Genomic DNA, 13453 nt, shown 5'->3' on the forward strand with positions numbered 1-13453 from the left:
ACCTTCCTCCCTTCAGTTTAGGCAGTCTTTAGCTATTTTGGGCCCAGGGCTTTGCAGACTTTGAAGCTATGGCTACAAAACTTTAAACTAATTAGAACTTCTAGGGAGCAGATGGCTATGAGGGCCTGCACGGCCTCTGTGGTTGAGGAGATGCATCGCAATGCTGCAATATCTGAAGGTTGAAGTGTAAAACCTTGTGCTGACCAGCTAAGTTGTGATAAATGTGTGAATGACTCATGTCATTTACCTCTCTTAGGACCAATGACAACAAAAAAAAAAAAAAAAAAGGAAAACAAAAAGAAGGAGGAGTAGACAGGTTAGAACAACTGACATACAATTGGAAGATATCCATGTGTGGGTCTAAAAGTATACTTCAGTCAGACTGCATTTCAGTTCAAAAGTTTTCTGTTTAAAAGAGATTAATAGCTGTGTCCCCAAGTACTGGTTAAACATTTTTAAAAAAGCATGTAAATGAGGGATTTTGTATGAAAATGTGTTAATTAATGGAATCCAGAAGCATATGTTTAATCATTTGGAAATGAGACAACACACATATTATTTCCCAGCATGAACTCCATTTCAAGAACAAATATAGAACATTCTATATTATCATTCCTTTCCTAACAACAGCTAAAATTAATTTCTAAGATTAGCCATTACACAAAGCATATCAAATTAGAGGTATTGAAACTACTCAGTAACTCATTAATCTAAGTTGAAGGGCCAAGAGCAGAGTCCCTGATCCAGACAACTGGGCTGTACAATAGGTATCTGCAACCATTGGCATTGTTTTCACTCTACCAGAATGCTGGTGTGCTAGAACACTATCAGAGCAGCCTGAACAGTTCTGCTAGGAAACTTCTACATCATTTTCTCGAGTCGAGTTAGAAAGAACCAGGTTGCCAGTCTTGCAAGTCTGCCTCCACCTCTCCTTTACTGAGTGTGCACCTGTGCTATGAGTAAATCAGATTGCCTGCTCTGCAAAAGTCAGCAAGGTACTTCCCAAAAGACCGGGCTGGTTAAGGCTGGGCAGATTTTTTGGCTTTTCTTCTGGCATCAGTTACAATACTGGGGGGAAAAAAATCCCTCAGTTTAAATATATTTGTCTGGATAACCAAGTCCACTGATTCTCATTCAAGGGCTATTACTAAGTGGTGAAATTTTGAATTTTAGATGTGTACGTCAAAGTCTCAATAAAACAGGCAGAGATACAAGCACCCTGGGAGCACAGCAAATGAACTGCTTTTTCTTTTCCTAATACAGTATCTCAATGAGTATATTAAGTGGTATCTCCATACAGTAAATGACTGGGACCTTTGTCTACACACTGTACAGGAAACATACCTGGATATACCTGCTGGTTAAATAAAGTTGCACACTACCATTTAAACCTTATTTTTGTAAGTCAGTGACATTTTCCATCTGATATCAGAGACTGGGATTACTTTGAAAAACTAACAAACTCATAGCCGAATTGTGAAAGTGCTGTGGAAATAAAGAACTATCCCAAACACTAAACTGCTGCAGTGTCTCAGCTTTCAAAGAACCTAGTCAATTTAAAAACCATATTTCTATGCTTTATCTACTTTGCTTGAAAGTAATACTATGACTGCAAAAATTATTAAAAAAAGGGGTAAAAACATATGCACTGGCTACACTGTATAGTCAGATTCACTGCTTATAAAAACAATAAACCCCTTTTGTGAGAGATGGAGACAAGAAAGAAAATAAAAATTAGAAGAAAATTTGGATTTTGCCAAGTAGAAATATAGAGACCAGAAGAATTTCAAGATGGCTGTATGCCCCAAAACTATTTAATTCTTCTTTTGAACATATTGTAATTCCATTTATAATCTGCTAAGGAACTGTATTAAATAATATTTTCTGATTACAGTAACTTCAGATTTTTCTCAGTGGAGAATTCTGAAGACAAATTTCAAGAAAGACAAAAACCAAGTTAAGAGACATCCAGGCTCAGGTATTTTATTAGCTCCCAGTAAGTGTTTACAACTAAATCTGTCCAACTGTATCAAAGTTTCTCTGGAAATCTTATACTATAGCTGTGCATTCATGCAGAATCCTTTCTCTTTCACTGTCATAGCAGCTAAGTCTAATACTTAGGTTTTGAGGAGCAGGCAAACTAAAACAGGTTTTGAGGAGCAGGCAAACCTATTAATCCTAGGTATTTTAATCTGGTGACTGATGAAAAGATTCAAGAAAGGAGATGGTTATTAGTCAGTCAAACAATTTTTATCTGAACTCCGGATGCATACTGAGGGAGCAAGACTTTTATGCAGCAGAAGACAGTTTTTGTTCATGCCTAGTAAATATTAAAGGTGTTAGCAACACCACCACTTCCATTTTTTTTCCAGGCAGGTGCAAAAGTAAAGAACACAATCCGGACCAACTCTTCACAGAAACTGCTGATGCATGAAAGATTTATAAAGCAAAGCCCCATATAAATTTCTTATTGAATGCTTCCAACATAAGCAGTCCTTGCCTCATGACTGTTTCAGCTTACAACTGAAAGCAAGTTTCCAGTAAGAAAAATATCCTTCAGCCACACCATCCCATTTAAGCATTACAGCAAAAGTAGTGCTGCTGATGTAAGCAGCACCTTATAGTAATAGACGGAGATAATAGATCTGTAGTCTCCACCTCCTTTGCCCTGGTTCATCAGTTGCTTCTGAGGTGTTTGCAGTATGCTCAGGACCTTCACACTTCTTTGTATTCAGTCTCCTTCAATCTCATCCAGGCTACAGAATATCTTGTCTCTGTGCTGACTACAGAGTGAAGAAGAGATGGCGGCTGACAAAGACTCTAGGCGGGAAGAAGGTAGGTTGCAGTGACAGGATTCAGGGGAAAACAGCCAGAAGAGAGCAAGAATTTGCTTGCTCCTTTCATTGATGAGATGTATTTGACATTTGCTAATGGTCTGCAATCCAGTGAAACGTCTAACCCCATTGGAAGATCACACTCTAAGAACATTTCTTCTGCTTTGCATCTACACCATTCTTTCTGGAAATGGACCTAACTAAAGTAATCCTTGCATTTGTCACCTCAATGACAACAATAACATTTCAAACCAACTCAGAGTAAGCTGTTATTACTGGAACAGCAGCACTTAGGTAAGTTTAAGGTACCAATTTCTGTTTGGAAAGCCATCTTTTCTCATATGTCAATACAGCCAATACAAAACTCTTTTCTGAGTTTTTCATAAATTGAAGACAGTTACTTTGAAACAAAGGCTTACAGAAACTACATAACAGAGTCACTACACAGTAATGAAATACATTAATTGTATGGATTTCATTGATAGATTCAGAAGTGACAAAACATTTTTCTTCCCCAGTTAGAACGCAATTTACAAATCATGCACTTTAATTAAAGCACTAATACTGATGCTTATATATGTATCTAAAACTTCTGAGAAATTAACAAAGTTCATGGGAAATGCAACGATGTGTTTGCAAAGAAAAATGTATCTCTATTTCATACCCGAAATACTGTTTCATCTCCAGCTGTTTTCAAATCATCTTCCTTCCCAATGATTCTCTGTAGCTGTATTTGTTAAAACAGGAAAAAACACAGAGGAAAATTACAAATTGGGTCTTGCAAGAGTCTCCTTTTTCAGAAACTTGCATTAATTTCACCTTTTCTTAACTATAAAGTCTTATGTAAGTCTTAACTTATATTAGTCTTAATATTATTAAACTTAACTTATATAAGTCTTAACTATAAAGTAAGTATTATGTTTCTGCCAGGTTCTCTAGTGATGACAAAGTATTTGCATATTGAAAGATATTTTGTTATTCAGACACACTTTCGCCCAGGAACATCTTATCTACTGTGGTTAATACAGCCAAGCAGAGCATATGAATCTATCTCTTGCAACCCAGCATTTACTCTATTTGTAGAGGAGATGTTCATGTGCTAGAATCTTAGCATTCACGAAACTCAGGGGTATATCATCAAGGGTCAATCGGGAAATAAAAACAATTGTGTGATCTTCATACAGTCCTCCTGATAGCTTTACACAGGTTTGCTACAGACATAATCTTTTAGACATGAAAAACATACCTGTTCACATGAAGTACTATACAAGTAACAATAATAATTTAATTAAATAAGCAAGTGCATTTTCATAGCTGGCATTAAACAGAATGTGGTTTGAGGTTCCCCTCCACCCCACAAATAAATGAATCTTGAACGTGTTAGCTAAGATTTTTAGAAGTACTGAACTGAGTCACATTTTAAAACATAACTTCCACTGCCCCAAGTAAGGCTTTAAGGTAATATAGAAAGTGTACTCATTTGCAGCACCTTAAGTATACCTCAGCTGCAAGGTTTCTTTGACTTTGTTTTAGCTTGGGAGGTCAACACGGCTACAAGAATGAGTGATTTAACATAGCACGGGGTATACCTACCTTTCACAGACATTTGCATGAATCCTCAAAATGACAGCAAAAATGAAAGGAGAAGGGACTTATTACATTTCAGGTATAGATACAGACTTAACACCCATCACTCTGGATTTGGAGATGTTAGGAAAGATGTTTTTAAAGCTCAGGGTTTTTGAAGCTGCTGGTTTGCTTCTCAAACGTTTCTGAGTGATTCCTCACCCTGTCCATTAAAACTGGGGAAAAAACCGCATGACTAAATTTGCATAGCCATTATTTTATGTGGTTCTCAAATCTCTTCTTAGGGCTTTATTATTTTTCCCTTTTTTTTTATGTTGTTCAGAAAAGCAATACGGGCTTGTAAGCAGTGAGCAGGAGAAAACCCACTGTTTGAAGGTCTTCCTTTGGCTTTCAGATTTTGACTAATTCACTTGGTCTGTGGCGGGGTTTTTTTTATAGCCTTGGTTTTTGAGTTCCTTAGGATAGCTACTTTCTATTATTATTTTTGAATGGCATGCCTTGATATTATTTAACAAAATAAATACCGTAAAACAAGACAATTAAACAGTACTAGTTCTTCCAAATTACTTTTATTTTTGAAGTATTTTGAAAAATTGACTAGTACAGTAAAAGCATTATGAACTTCTTCATATCAAGGTGATATGAGCTCTGGATAAAAACACAACTGTTCATCCATATTCTCACCAAAAAATTACATTTTTTCTTACCTGAAAAGTCCACCTTTTGCTCACACACAAGAAATACAACTGTAAATACTTTCTAAACCAGAGAAAAAATGTTTTTTTTCTTAGAGATTTTATTTTTAAATGACTCAAAAAATCTGCAGACACTACTAAAGAGCACAGACACACAGTATAATTTTTTTCACAAGTGTCCTAGAAGATTTAGTTATTGTTTTCTTATACCGTGTGTAAACCCTTATAGTGCTTGAAACTATTTCCAGTAGTTTGCAGATATTTTCCAGCATAAAACAGCAATTACTCACAGAGGGAGAAGAACTCTGCCCTCGAGAAATGGACTCTAATACACAACTGCTCCTTGTAACATTTATCTGTATTTAATATTTGCATCTGTTCATCACTCGAGATCCCAATGGCTAATTCAAAGATAATGAGACCTATTATGCCTCTTTACTAAAGACACTAATCTTTTCTGAAGACAAGAGCTGGCAGAAAGGCTATGTCAGTCTTAAAAAACAAAAGGTGATTTTGCATCTTCCAGTTGTGAGTGAGGGATTAGTGCTTGCGGATGCTCTAGGACTGCAGAGGTGTTCTGCACCAAACCACCACAGCTGCTGACAGTGCCAGATGCTGGTTCATTCAGCCCTAGATGAACCTCTCCAAGTCTTTTGTGGCATCAGCTGTTCAGGACAAGTATATAAAGACAGTCTATTTGGAAATTCTAAATTGCATAGCTTTTGCATGTGCCATCACTTACCATACCTTCATTCCCAATAGTTTTGAACTGTCATTAATTTTACTTCGAAATCTTTAATCAGGACAAGGTTAGGGAAATTCCTCACCTTCTGGGGATTTTGGGATCTTTGGTAGCCTTATTCTTGATGGGAGGTCTCAGATTAATGTGTATGGGTTATTATGTGCATGTCTGGAAATCCCCCTCACCAAGTCTCATGTGAATGAATGTCTTGGAAGTGCAGAGTTCACAGCAGTATCTTCCTGTCTTCATAAAGATGCAGGTAATACGGCTCTGAGAAACAATTCTTTGCACTCTAGCAGGGGCTGATTAAAGGATGACTACTAACATCTGTGAACATGCCATTTCTACCACATCTTCTTCACTCTGGAGTTGCAGGGCAAAGGCACAAATCCTTGCAGATGCCCACCTCAAAATACAGATTGCTGTGATTCTGGGCCCAATGTTGAAATGTCTCTTGTATTGTGAATGTTTACCACTGAAACATGGAAGAAGCAGAAATTAAGAATAGACTGGCTTGGGTAGAAAGGAGGAGGGAGGAGAGAGAACAAGTTTTCTGACCCTGGGAAGGGACAGACTTTTAACTCCTACTGGAAAGGAAGAAAATGTGCACAGAAATGGAAAGGCTACAGAGGACAAGATAAACCTCTCTTGCTGAAAACATAGAATTGCATTCAAGATCTCCTTTCCCAAACATTCATTTAAGTTAGCAAAAAGCACTGAATCTACTGGGAAATCCTGCATCTCACACTCCTTCAGTGTGTGATCCGTACAGGTCTGAACAGCCTATCTCCACCACGCATTGCAGGCACTAAGGACTTGGGTTTTAGAGTCTCCTTCTCACCCTTCTCCCTTTCCTAAATAATTCCACGACACATCTTGTGCCTGTTTATGCAGTAACGCGTCAGGGTTGAGATATACACAATTCAAAGAACGATGGACATTTTGCAAACTGAAAGGCAAGTTCTTACCTCAAAGCATTTACTGTCTAGATCAACAGGTAACACAGATGTACATAGATGTCTCAGTAGATAATGGATGGGAAGTTGGGAGAAGAAGAGGTGACAAAGCAAGAGAATGAAGTAGCACTGAAATTTCTTTTCCCATCACATCCTGCTTACAATAACTGCTTCTTCACTATGCTTTTCCACTGCTCTTTCCTTACATATGTTTCCTGATATCATTGTCAAATACAGTGTGGAAATAACCACAGAATAGTCCAAATGTATTTTCCTAAGATGCCAACTGGGACAAGACAAATGGCAGATGAACCACAAAATCTACTGATTTATTAGACATACAGAAGCTTTCTACGATGCATACAGAACTAGAGTACACAGAGATTAATGCACACACATTTTCCCAGATTCTTACATTTAAGACATTTTATTTTTAAACCTAACCTATAAAAATCAAGTTTTGCTTTAAAATAGTCACCGCTTATAAATGTTAAGTAAACAGTCATGTCAGAAAACTCACCTTTTGATTAACTTACATCCTGTGGGGCTTCTTTGAATGTAATGATTCTTGTGAGTTGGCATAGCATTTTGTTATTATTTTTTTTTTTACAACTTCATATTAATTTATCAATATAGCCCTTAAAGGAAATCTAAAGTAACAATCTATCTAACTAGAATAATTTTCATTTAATTTGATTGTCTCTACAGAGATCAAATTATTGTGTTCACCTTCTGCTTTTGATGACTTTCTGTTGTTTATACTAGCTGATTCAATTAGAATTACCCGCAATGGATAATGGCTATTAAATATGACATACTGTACATCTCCTCAAGAGAGTTGTGCTGTATTTCTGCAAGTATCTCCATATTTGCTTAACTGATACAGAACCTATTTAAAGGAAGTACTGCTAACATGGCATTCTGGTGCAGAGACACTACAGGCTGAACATGTTCACTTGTGTCCACGGACTTGCTTTCCCTTGCAACATACTGTTTTGCAGATGAACAATACAGCCACAACAGACATATTTCAATGATCAGGGCACTGCTACTCTGATAACAATGCACTGGGATTGTCCCAGGTTCAGTAGGTTAAAAATCAAGGCCTTACTTAGAATTTGATTTCTTTTTAATCAGCATAATAATTAACATTTTAACAGAGCAAGTCTTCAAACTTCAAAGGTTTTGTGTAGCAACAAATGAGTGCAGGGTATCTGCAGGCTCAGGGACTTTGGGGAACACTGTCTTGGGAAATGGTCTAATTTCATGTATAATTTTCAAATACTACTGCTAAGTCTAGAAGTATTTTTACAATATTTTAAAATATATTTAAGTATGTCTCATCAATTGTAATCTTATTAAGAGAGAATTCACTGAAAAATTGGCTACCAGTGCAAAACACATGCTAACAGCTATTGTAACATTAATTCAGAATTTAAGGCTATGAAAGTACATTTAAATAAATTTTTCTATCAACAGTTGCATCTTTATAAGCTTTAGATTCTATGTTTCTCTGGAGTTGTTGCATTAATGATCATCTTTAATTTTATCCTAGTGACAGAAAATAATTTGTATTGTAGTAGCCATTTCAGTTTCTTATGAAATCATCTCTCTAGTCACCTCCAATACGAATGAAGAATCTGAATTAAGCTGAGCGGGTCTATGACAAATTATATTTTTTAATTTTGCATCCAACTTCTGACAAGAAGTATTTCGTTAAAAGTCTCCTGTTAAATACTTAAAAGTTGAATAAGTTACATAATTAAGCCTGTTCTTCTTTAAAACGTCAGAGCAAGATTTTCTTATTAAGCATCTGCATTTCTACTCCAGATTTTATACAAAATATGGGGGAATCTGCTGTTATTCTCCAGAGTGTGAATTCATGAATATATGTGAATATTTAGAAAATAAAAAACTTTTGCAAATGTTTATTTAAATTAGCTCATGGGATTAAGGGACGTACAACAATTGTTACCTTCCCAGAAACAGATTTTAGATACAAGTCAAAGGTAACATTTATAAAAGTGGATTCAAATATAGTAAGTACTTGTATAGCAATGCTTCGGTATGTGCTACTTTCATATAAAGCATTTTAGTAAGTATGTGATCATAGATTGGACTGAAAAATAGGTTTGAAGATTTTAATGAACCTACATTTAGCAAATATAACCCATGGAACTATTTAAATGCTTTAAATTTTATACGCATATAAATACACATACCTTAAAGAATTCTTTCTTTTCAACTTGTTCATTGCCATCTGTATCCAACATTTTAAAGGCAATCTGAAATCCAGTCTGGGGCTCTGCAACAAATTGCAAAAGAACTTTATTGTAAATACACATACACACACTTACACTAGTACTTAAATATTTAATGCAAAAGGAATATTGCCTATGGTCCAGGTCTCCATTGTTATGCATGCATGACATTTCCAGTAAACCACATGTACCTCCTCCAATATAAGCAAACTTTTAAAGCACCTTTTAACTACCATTTCAAGGGATAATTAATGCAAGAAATGCCAGCAGTGCCTAAGTACAGCCATGAATGTCCATCTGATCCCAACAACTGTGAAAATATCGTGTGTCTTACTGTCCTGGTCTTAGATCTTCTCTACAGATGTCTCCATAATCCCATGTAATTTCTGAAGTCTAGCTCTGCCTTGATTGTTAGAGCTCCTTTTCAGGTGAGAAGCCTGGAAAGTGCCTTGAGAAACCAATAATTATCCCCAAACTGCATGAAAGAGCTTAGTGTACTCCTCTGGTACTCCTTGCATGCATTACTGGATGCCAGTATTTGCAGTCTTCCCTAGCAAACAGACTGATCTTGTAACGATGGCCAGCTCTCTCAGCTCCTGCTCCTGCTGTGTTAGACCCCAGGCCTTTTTTTTTTTTCCTACCTTTCTCCTTCCTCCCTAAACAGTGTACTCAGATGTTACTGAGATGTAATAAACCACTCTTTCTGGCCTTTTTGGACAAAAGCATGTTTTGTATGACTCCCATCAAGCTGACTTTTTCAGGAATTTTATACAATTTTACCCTGCATTTCCTTCACCGAGTGGATGTTTCTTTTCAGCACAAAAATGTAATAAGTTCTGGATCTTGCAGGTGCTATAAAAACCTGGTGTGTTTTGAGGTCCTTCCCACAATTTCCTGATCTTACTTTGCTTACAGGAGGTGGCCTCACTCATTAGCAGCCCACACAGGAGCAGCATGCTGCTGAAATGTAGTTATAGTTCACTGCAGTAGCAAACACTTATCCCAGTAATTTCTGGAGCAGGTGAATTAATTCCACAACCCAGTCAAGTCAGGCATTAATATGAAAGCCATGGACTTCTTGTCCCTAGAATGTACTCATGTTTCCAAGAACAATGTTGGACTCATGAGGGCAGTGAAACAGTATCTCCAAAAAAACTCTAATGCCTTTGGAGTTTTTCTTTTGGAAATACGTTCTTCTTCCAGCTCCATTCTGTGAAGTTTTAAGTTTTGCTTTTTTTTTTTTAATCTTTCTGCAAAGGGAACAATTTGAAGAAATATTGTTCCCTTTTAAGTGATTACAAGATGGTTAAAGAGAGCACTATTTTTACGTTTTAGAAATAACTACATCTTTAGCAGCCAACTGATGTTCTTTGTGGAGCAACCTTGTGACACAGGGTTATTTTATAAACATCGCTGCAATCCGCACAGCAGAGACCTTCCCCAGCAACTGGGCTGCAATAATCAAACCTGGCTTCCTTTCCATGGAAATGCCACATGCTAAATTTGTGTTACTAGTATAAAAGCAAGAAGAGCCTATCTTAGAACATATTTAGAGAATAAAAGTAGTTGATGTATTTAATAGTAATTCGTACCATCTGTGTTGCAATTTTCAGATAAGAGAGCTGTTACTGAAAATGTAGGACCTAAAGCTGCTTGTAGTGTTCAGAGATGACATACTTATCTGATATGATGTAAACCCAAAGGTATGTGTTCGTAAAATAAGCACAGTTCAAAAACTACCTCAGATATATTTGTATTTAATTAGAATCAGGCAAAATTCCAAAATCTGAACAGAAAAGCTTCATCTTGGCTATGAGTGCAGGTTAATACCTAGGTGCTTCCCCTCCAACTATTCCTATGTTGACCAAGCTGTCAACTCCTGTGACTGGCTAACTGAGATGAAGCTTTACGTAAAGGTGACAACTTTAGCTCCTGGGTTCCTTCACCAGGCAGGGCTTTACCAGCAGCTCCAGTATACAACTGCTGGAAATGAAATTCAATACAGCACTGGAAGAAAAAAAAAGACTGCGATGATACAAGGCAAACAGAAAAGAGAAAAGGGGATCAGAGGGGCAAAATAAAACCTTTGCCTGTCACAAAATCACATTTTCAAGTTGTACAACAGGCAGCATGGTCTCGTCAGTAGTGTCCTGGAACCGGGACTCTGGAAACCTGGTGACTCTTCTCCTGTTCCCCTATTGCTCTGTTGGTGACTTAGCAGTAGTCATTTAAATACTAATGGCTGCTTTAAGAAATCTCACATTAATTCTCACTACTGAGATAAGTAAGTTGTGTAACTGGGGGTCGACTGACATGGGATACTTGTTAGGCAAAGATAGAGGCACTAACACTTGTTGACATTTGCTTTCAAACTGATCACAATGATAACCCTCTGTGTAACCAAAGCAGCAATATTAGCACTGCATTTTTATTCTGCATCAAAAAGTGCCTTTGTTTTTGCAGTTCAATACATTCCTATATAAATTATGTGAAAAATAACGTTAGTTGATTGTCTGGAGAAGTGGAACAACTTGCTCTGATACTGCTTCAATTTTCTAATTGTTTCAGCCAATAAATCAGCATGAATTTCCTTTCAGCTGCCATAGATTTTTAAAGAAATAGAATCTTTGGCACCTATTTCTGCAACCTTAATTAAGGTATTCTTCTGAAGTTATAATGTGGCTGTTGTGGTTGTCCTTGTTAAAAAAAAAGTATCTGTCTGAGTTGCAGGAAATGTTTTAGAATCAGCTTTCTAACTAGGCTAGACTTATTATTTCTGATTTAAAAAAAACCACTTGAACACATCGTATAACTCGTGTTCAAGTTGCATGCAGCACCAGACAGTCACTGCTGGTGACACAGTATATTTGTATGTTAAGTAGGTTATCTTAATGCATATATACTATTTAATACTGTGTACTAGCTGGAGTTTCCAAAGAGATTATCCTTCATGCTGCATAGCAGGAAGTAATGCAGTTCTGCTGAGAAATATGTAAGTTGCAAAAGGGCCACCTAAGCTGTGTGAGAGGTGTGTACCGACAGTCATTATCTGCAAAGGCTGGACATATTCTCTCCATTCTATGGAGACCAACATTACTTACTTGTAATACACTGTGACACGGTGGATTTCTAGAGCAAGGAAAATTTGCCAATTTGTTTATGCCCCTGCCACGGACCTCACAGCCACGGAAGTGATGAAGCTTGAGCATCTACAGTCCATCAGGATAAGAGTGACTGCTTCCTCGTCTCCTTTCCCCATCCACTGATACCATGAGATCTAGTATGCCTAGCTTTGTCCCTTGCTTAAAATGTTAGACCTGTACAAGTCAGTCAAACAAGACTGCATGTGGACTATTACATGGACATGCATTTGGACTGATGCACTACTAGTCTATGGGTCTCACTGCGTAACACTCATTGCATATATCTTATTTCAAATCTCGCTATTTTCCAGCATCACCTATGCTTCCATCAGAACAGCACAGGGAGGTGGCAAGCATGGCACAGAGCAAGTATGGGTGAAGAAAACCAGAATTTCCAAGATCACTTCCACACACAATAAAAAATACCTACTGTTTGCAGATAAAGCAAGTACCAAACAAAAAAGTTTTTTAAAATATGCTTGACAGAGAAAAAGGAAGGAGGCAAAGGAGGGGGCAGAAATACATGCAAAATACTTGAAGAAAATAAAGTAAAAGGAACAGAGGAAAAAAACAGGGTTAAAAAGTCAAACAAAAAGACACTGCAGAATTCTGCTGTTTATTTATATCATCTATTCTGTATTTGAACACATGAATAATAGGCTACAACCTTTCTGACACAACAGCTTTTTACACCACTGCATGAGCTATAATGTTAATGTCTCATTGTCCAAAATGACTAAAACTACTATCCAGAAAACAAATTATTTACCTTCCCCCACTGTTCATTTTCCCCTTTTTATGTGGTCCTGTAACTGTCTCCCCTCTCTCTAAGTCTCTTGAAAGACTTTTCTGATCTCATGGTGCAGGGATTATCATGATTTTTTAAGTACTACTATGGACCAATGATGACACCGTGGAAGTAAGGTGCAATCAGTTAAATCCACTTTATATTAATGCCTTATCACTCTATATATAATAATAGTTCTTTACATTTTAGTATAATGTAGAAATTTAGAAGCTAAAACACACCAGAAGTTGTTCCTGGAAAGCTGTTAGTAACTGAGTATTTACACATATATATTTTAAATATATAATACTTACTTGTAAGGATTGTCAGCAAAAATAGGTACTCTGCATAAGATATCAATCCTGAAATAAAAGAGTTAAAGAATGACTTGCAAAAAAAAAAAATTAAAAATACTTAATAGCAAGACTTGAAAGATCAAATCTTATAA

At 36.7% G+C, this 13453-nt stretch overlaps 1 protein-coding gene across 1 annotated transcript in view; it reads right to left on the reverse strand.

Annotated features, from left to right (window-relative positions):
* The window catches only part of MICU2 (mitochondrial calcium uptake 2), a 151477-nt gene that overhangs the window by 21236 nt on the left and 116788 nt on the right, over positions 1 to 13453 (reverse strand). The window contains exons 5-7 of the mRNA XM_055701485.1: positions 13320 to 13367; positions 9037 to 9119; positions 3499 to 3561 (exon numbers count right to left, since the gene is read on the reverse strand). Coding sequence (XP_055557460.1) covers positions 3499 to 3561; positions 9037 to 9119; positions 13320 to 13367 — 194 coding nt within the window. The remainder of the gene's footprint in view (positions 1 to 3498; positions 3562 to 9036; positions 9120 to 13319; positions 13368 to 13453) is intronic.

Source organism: Falco cherrug, chromosome 2, assembly GCF_023634085.1.
Source record: "Falco cherrug isolate bFalChe1 chromosome 2, bFalChe1.pri, whole genome shotgun sequence".
Classification (NCBI taxonomy): Eukaryota; Metazoa; Chordata; class Aves; order Falconiformes; family Falconidae; genus Falco; species Falco cherrug.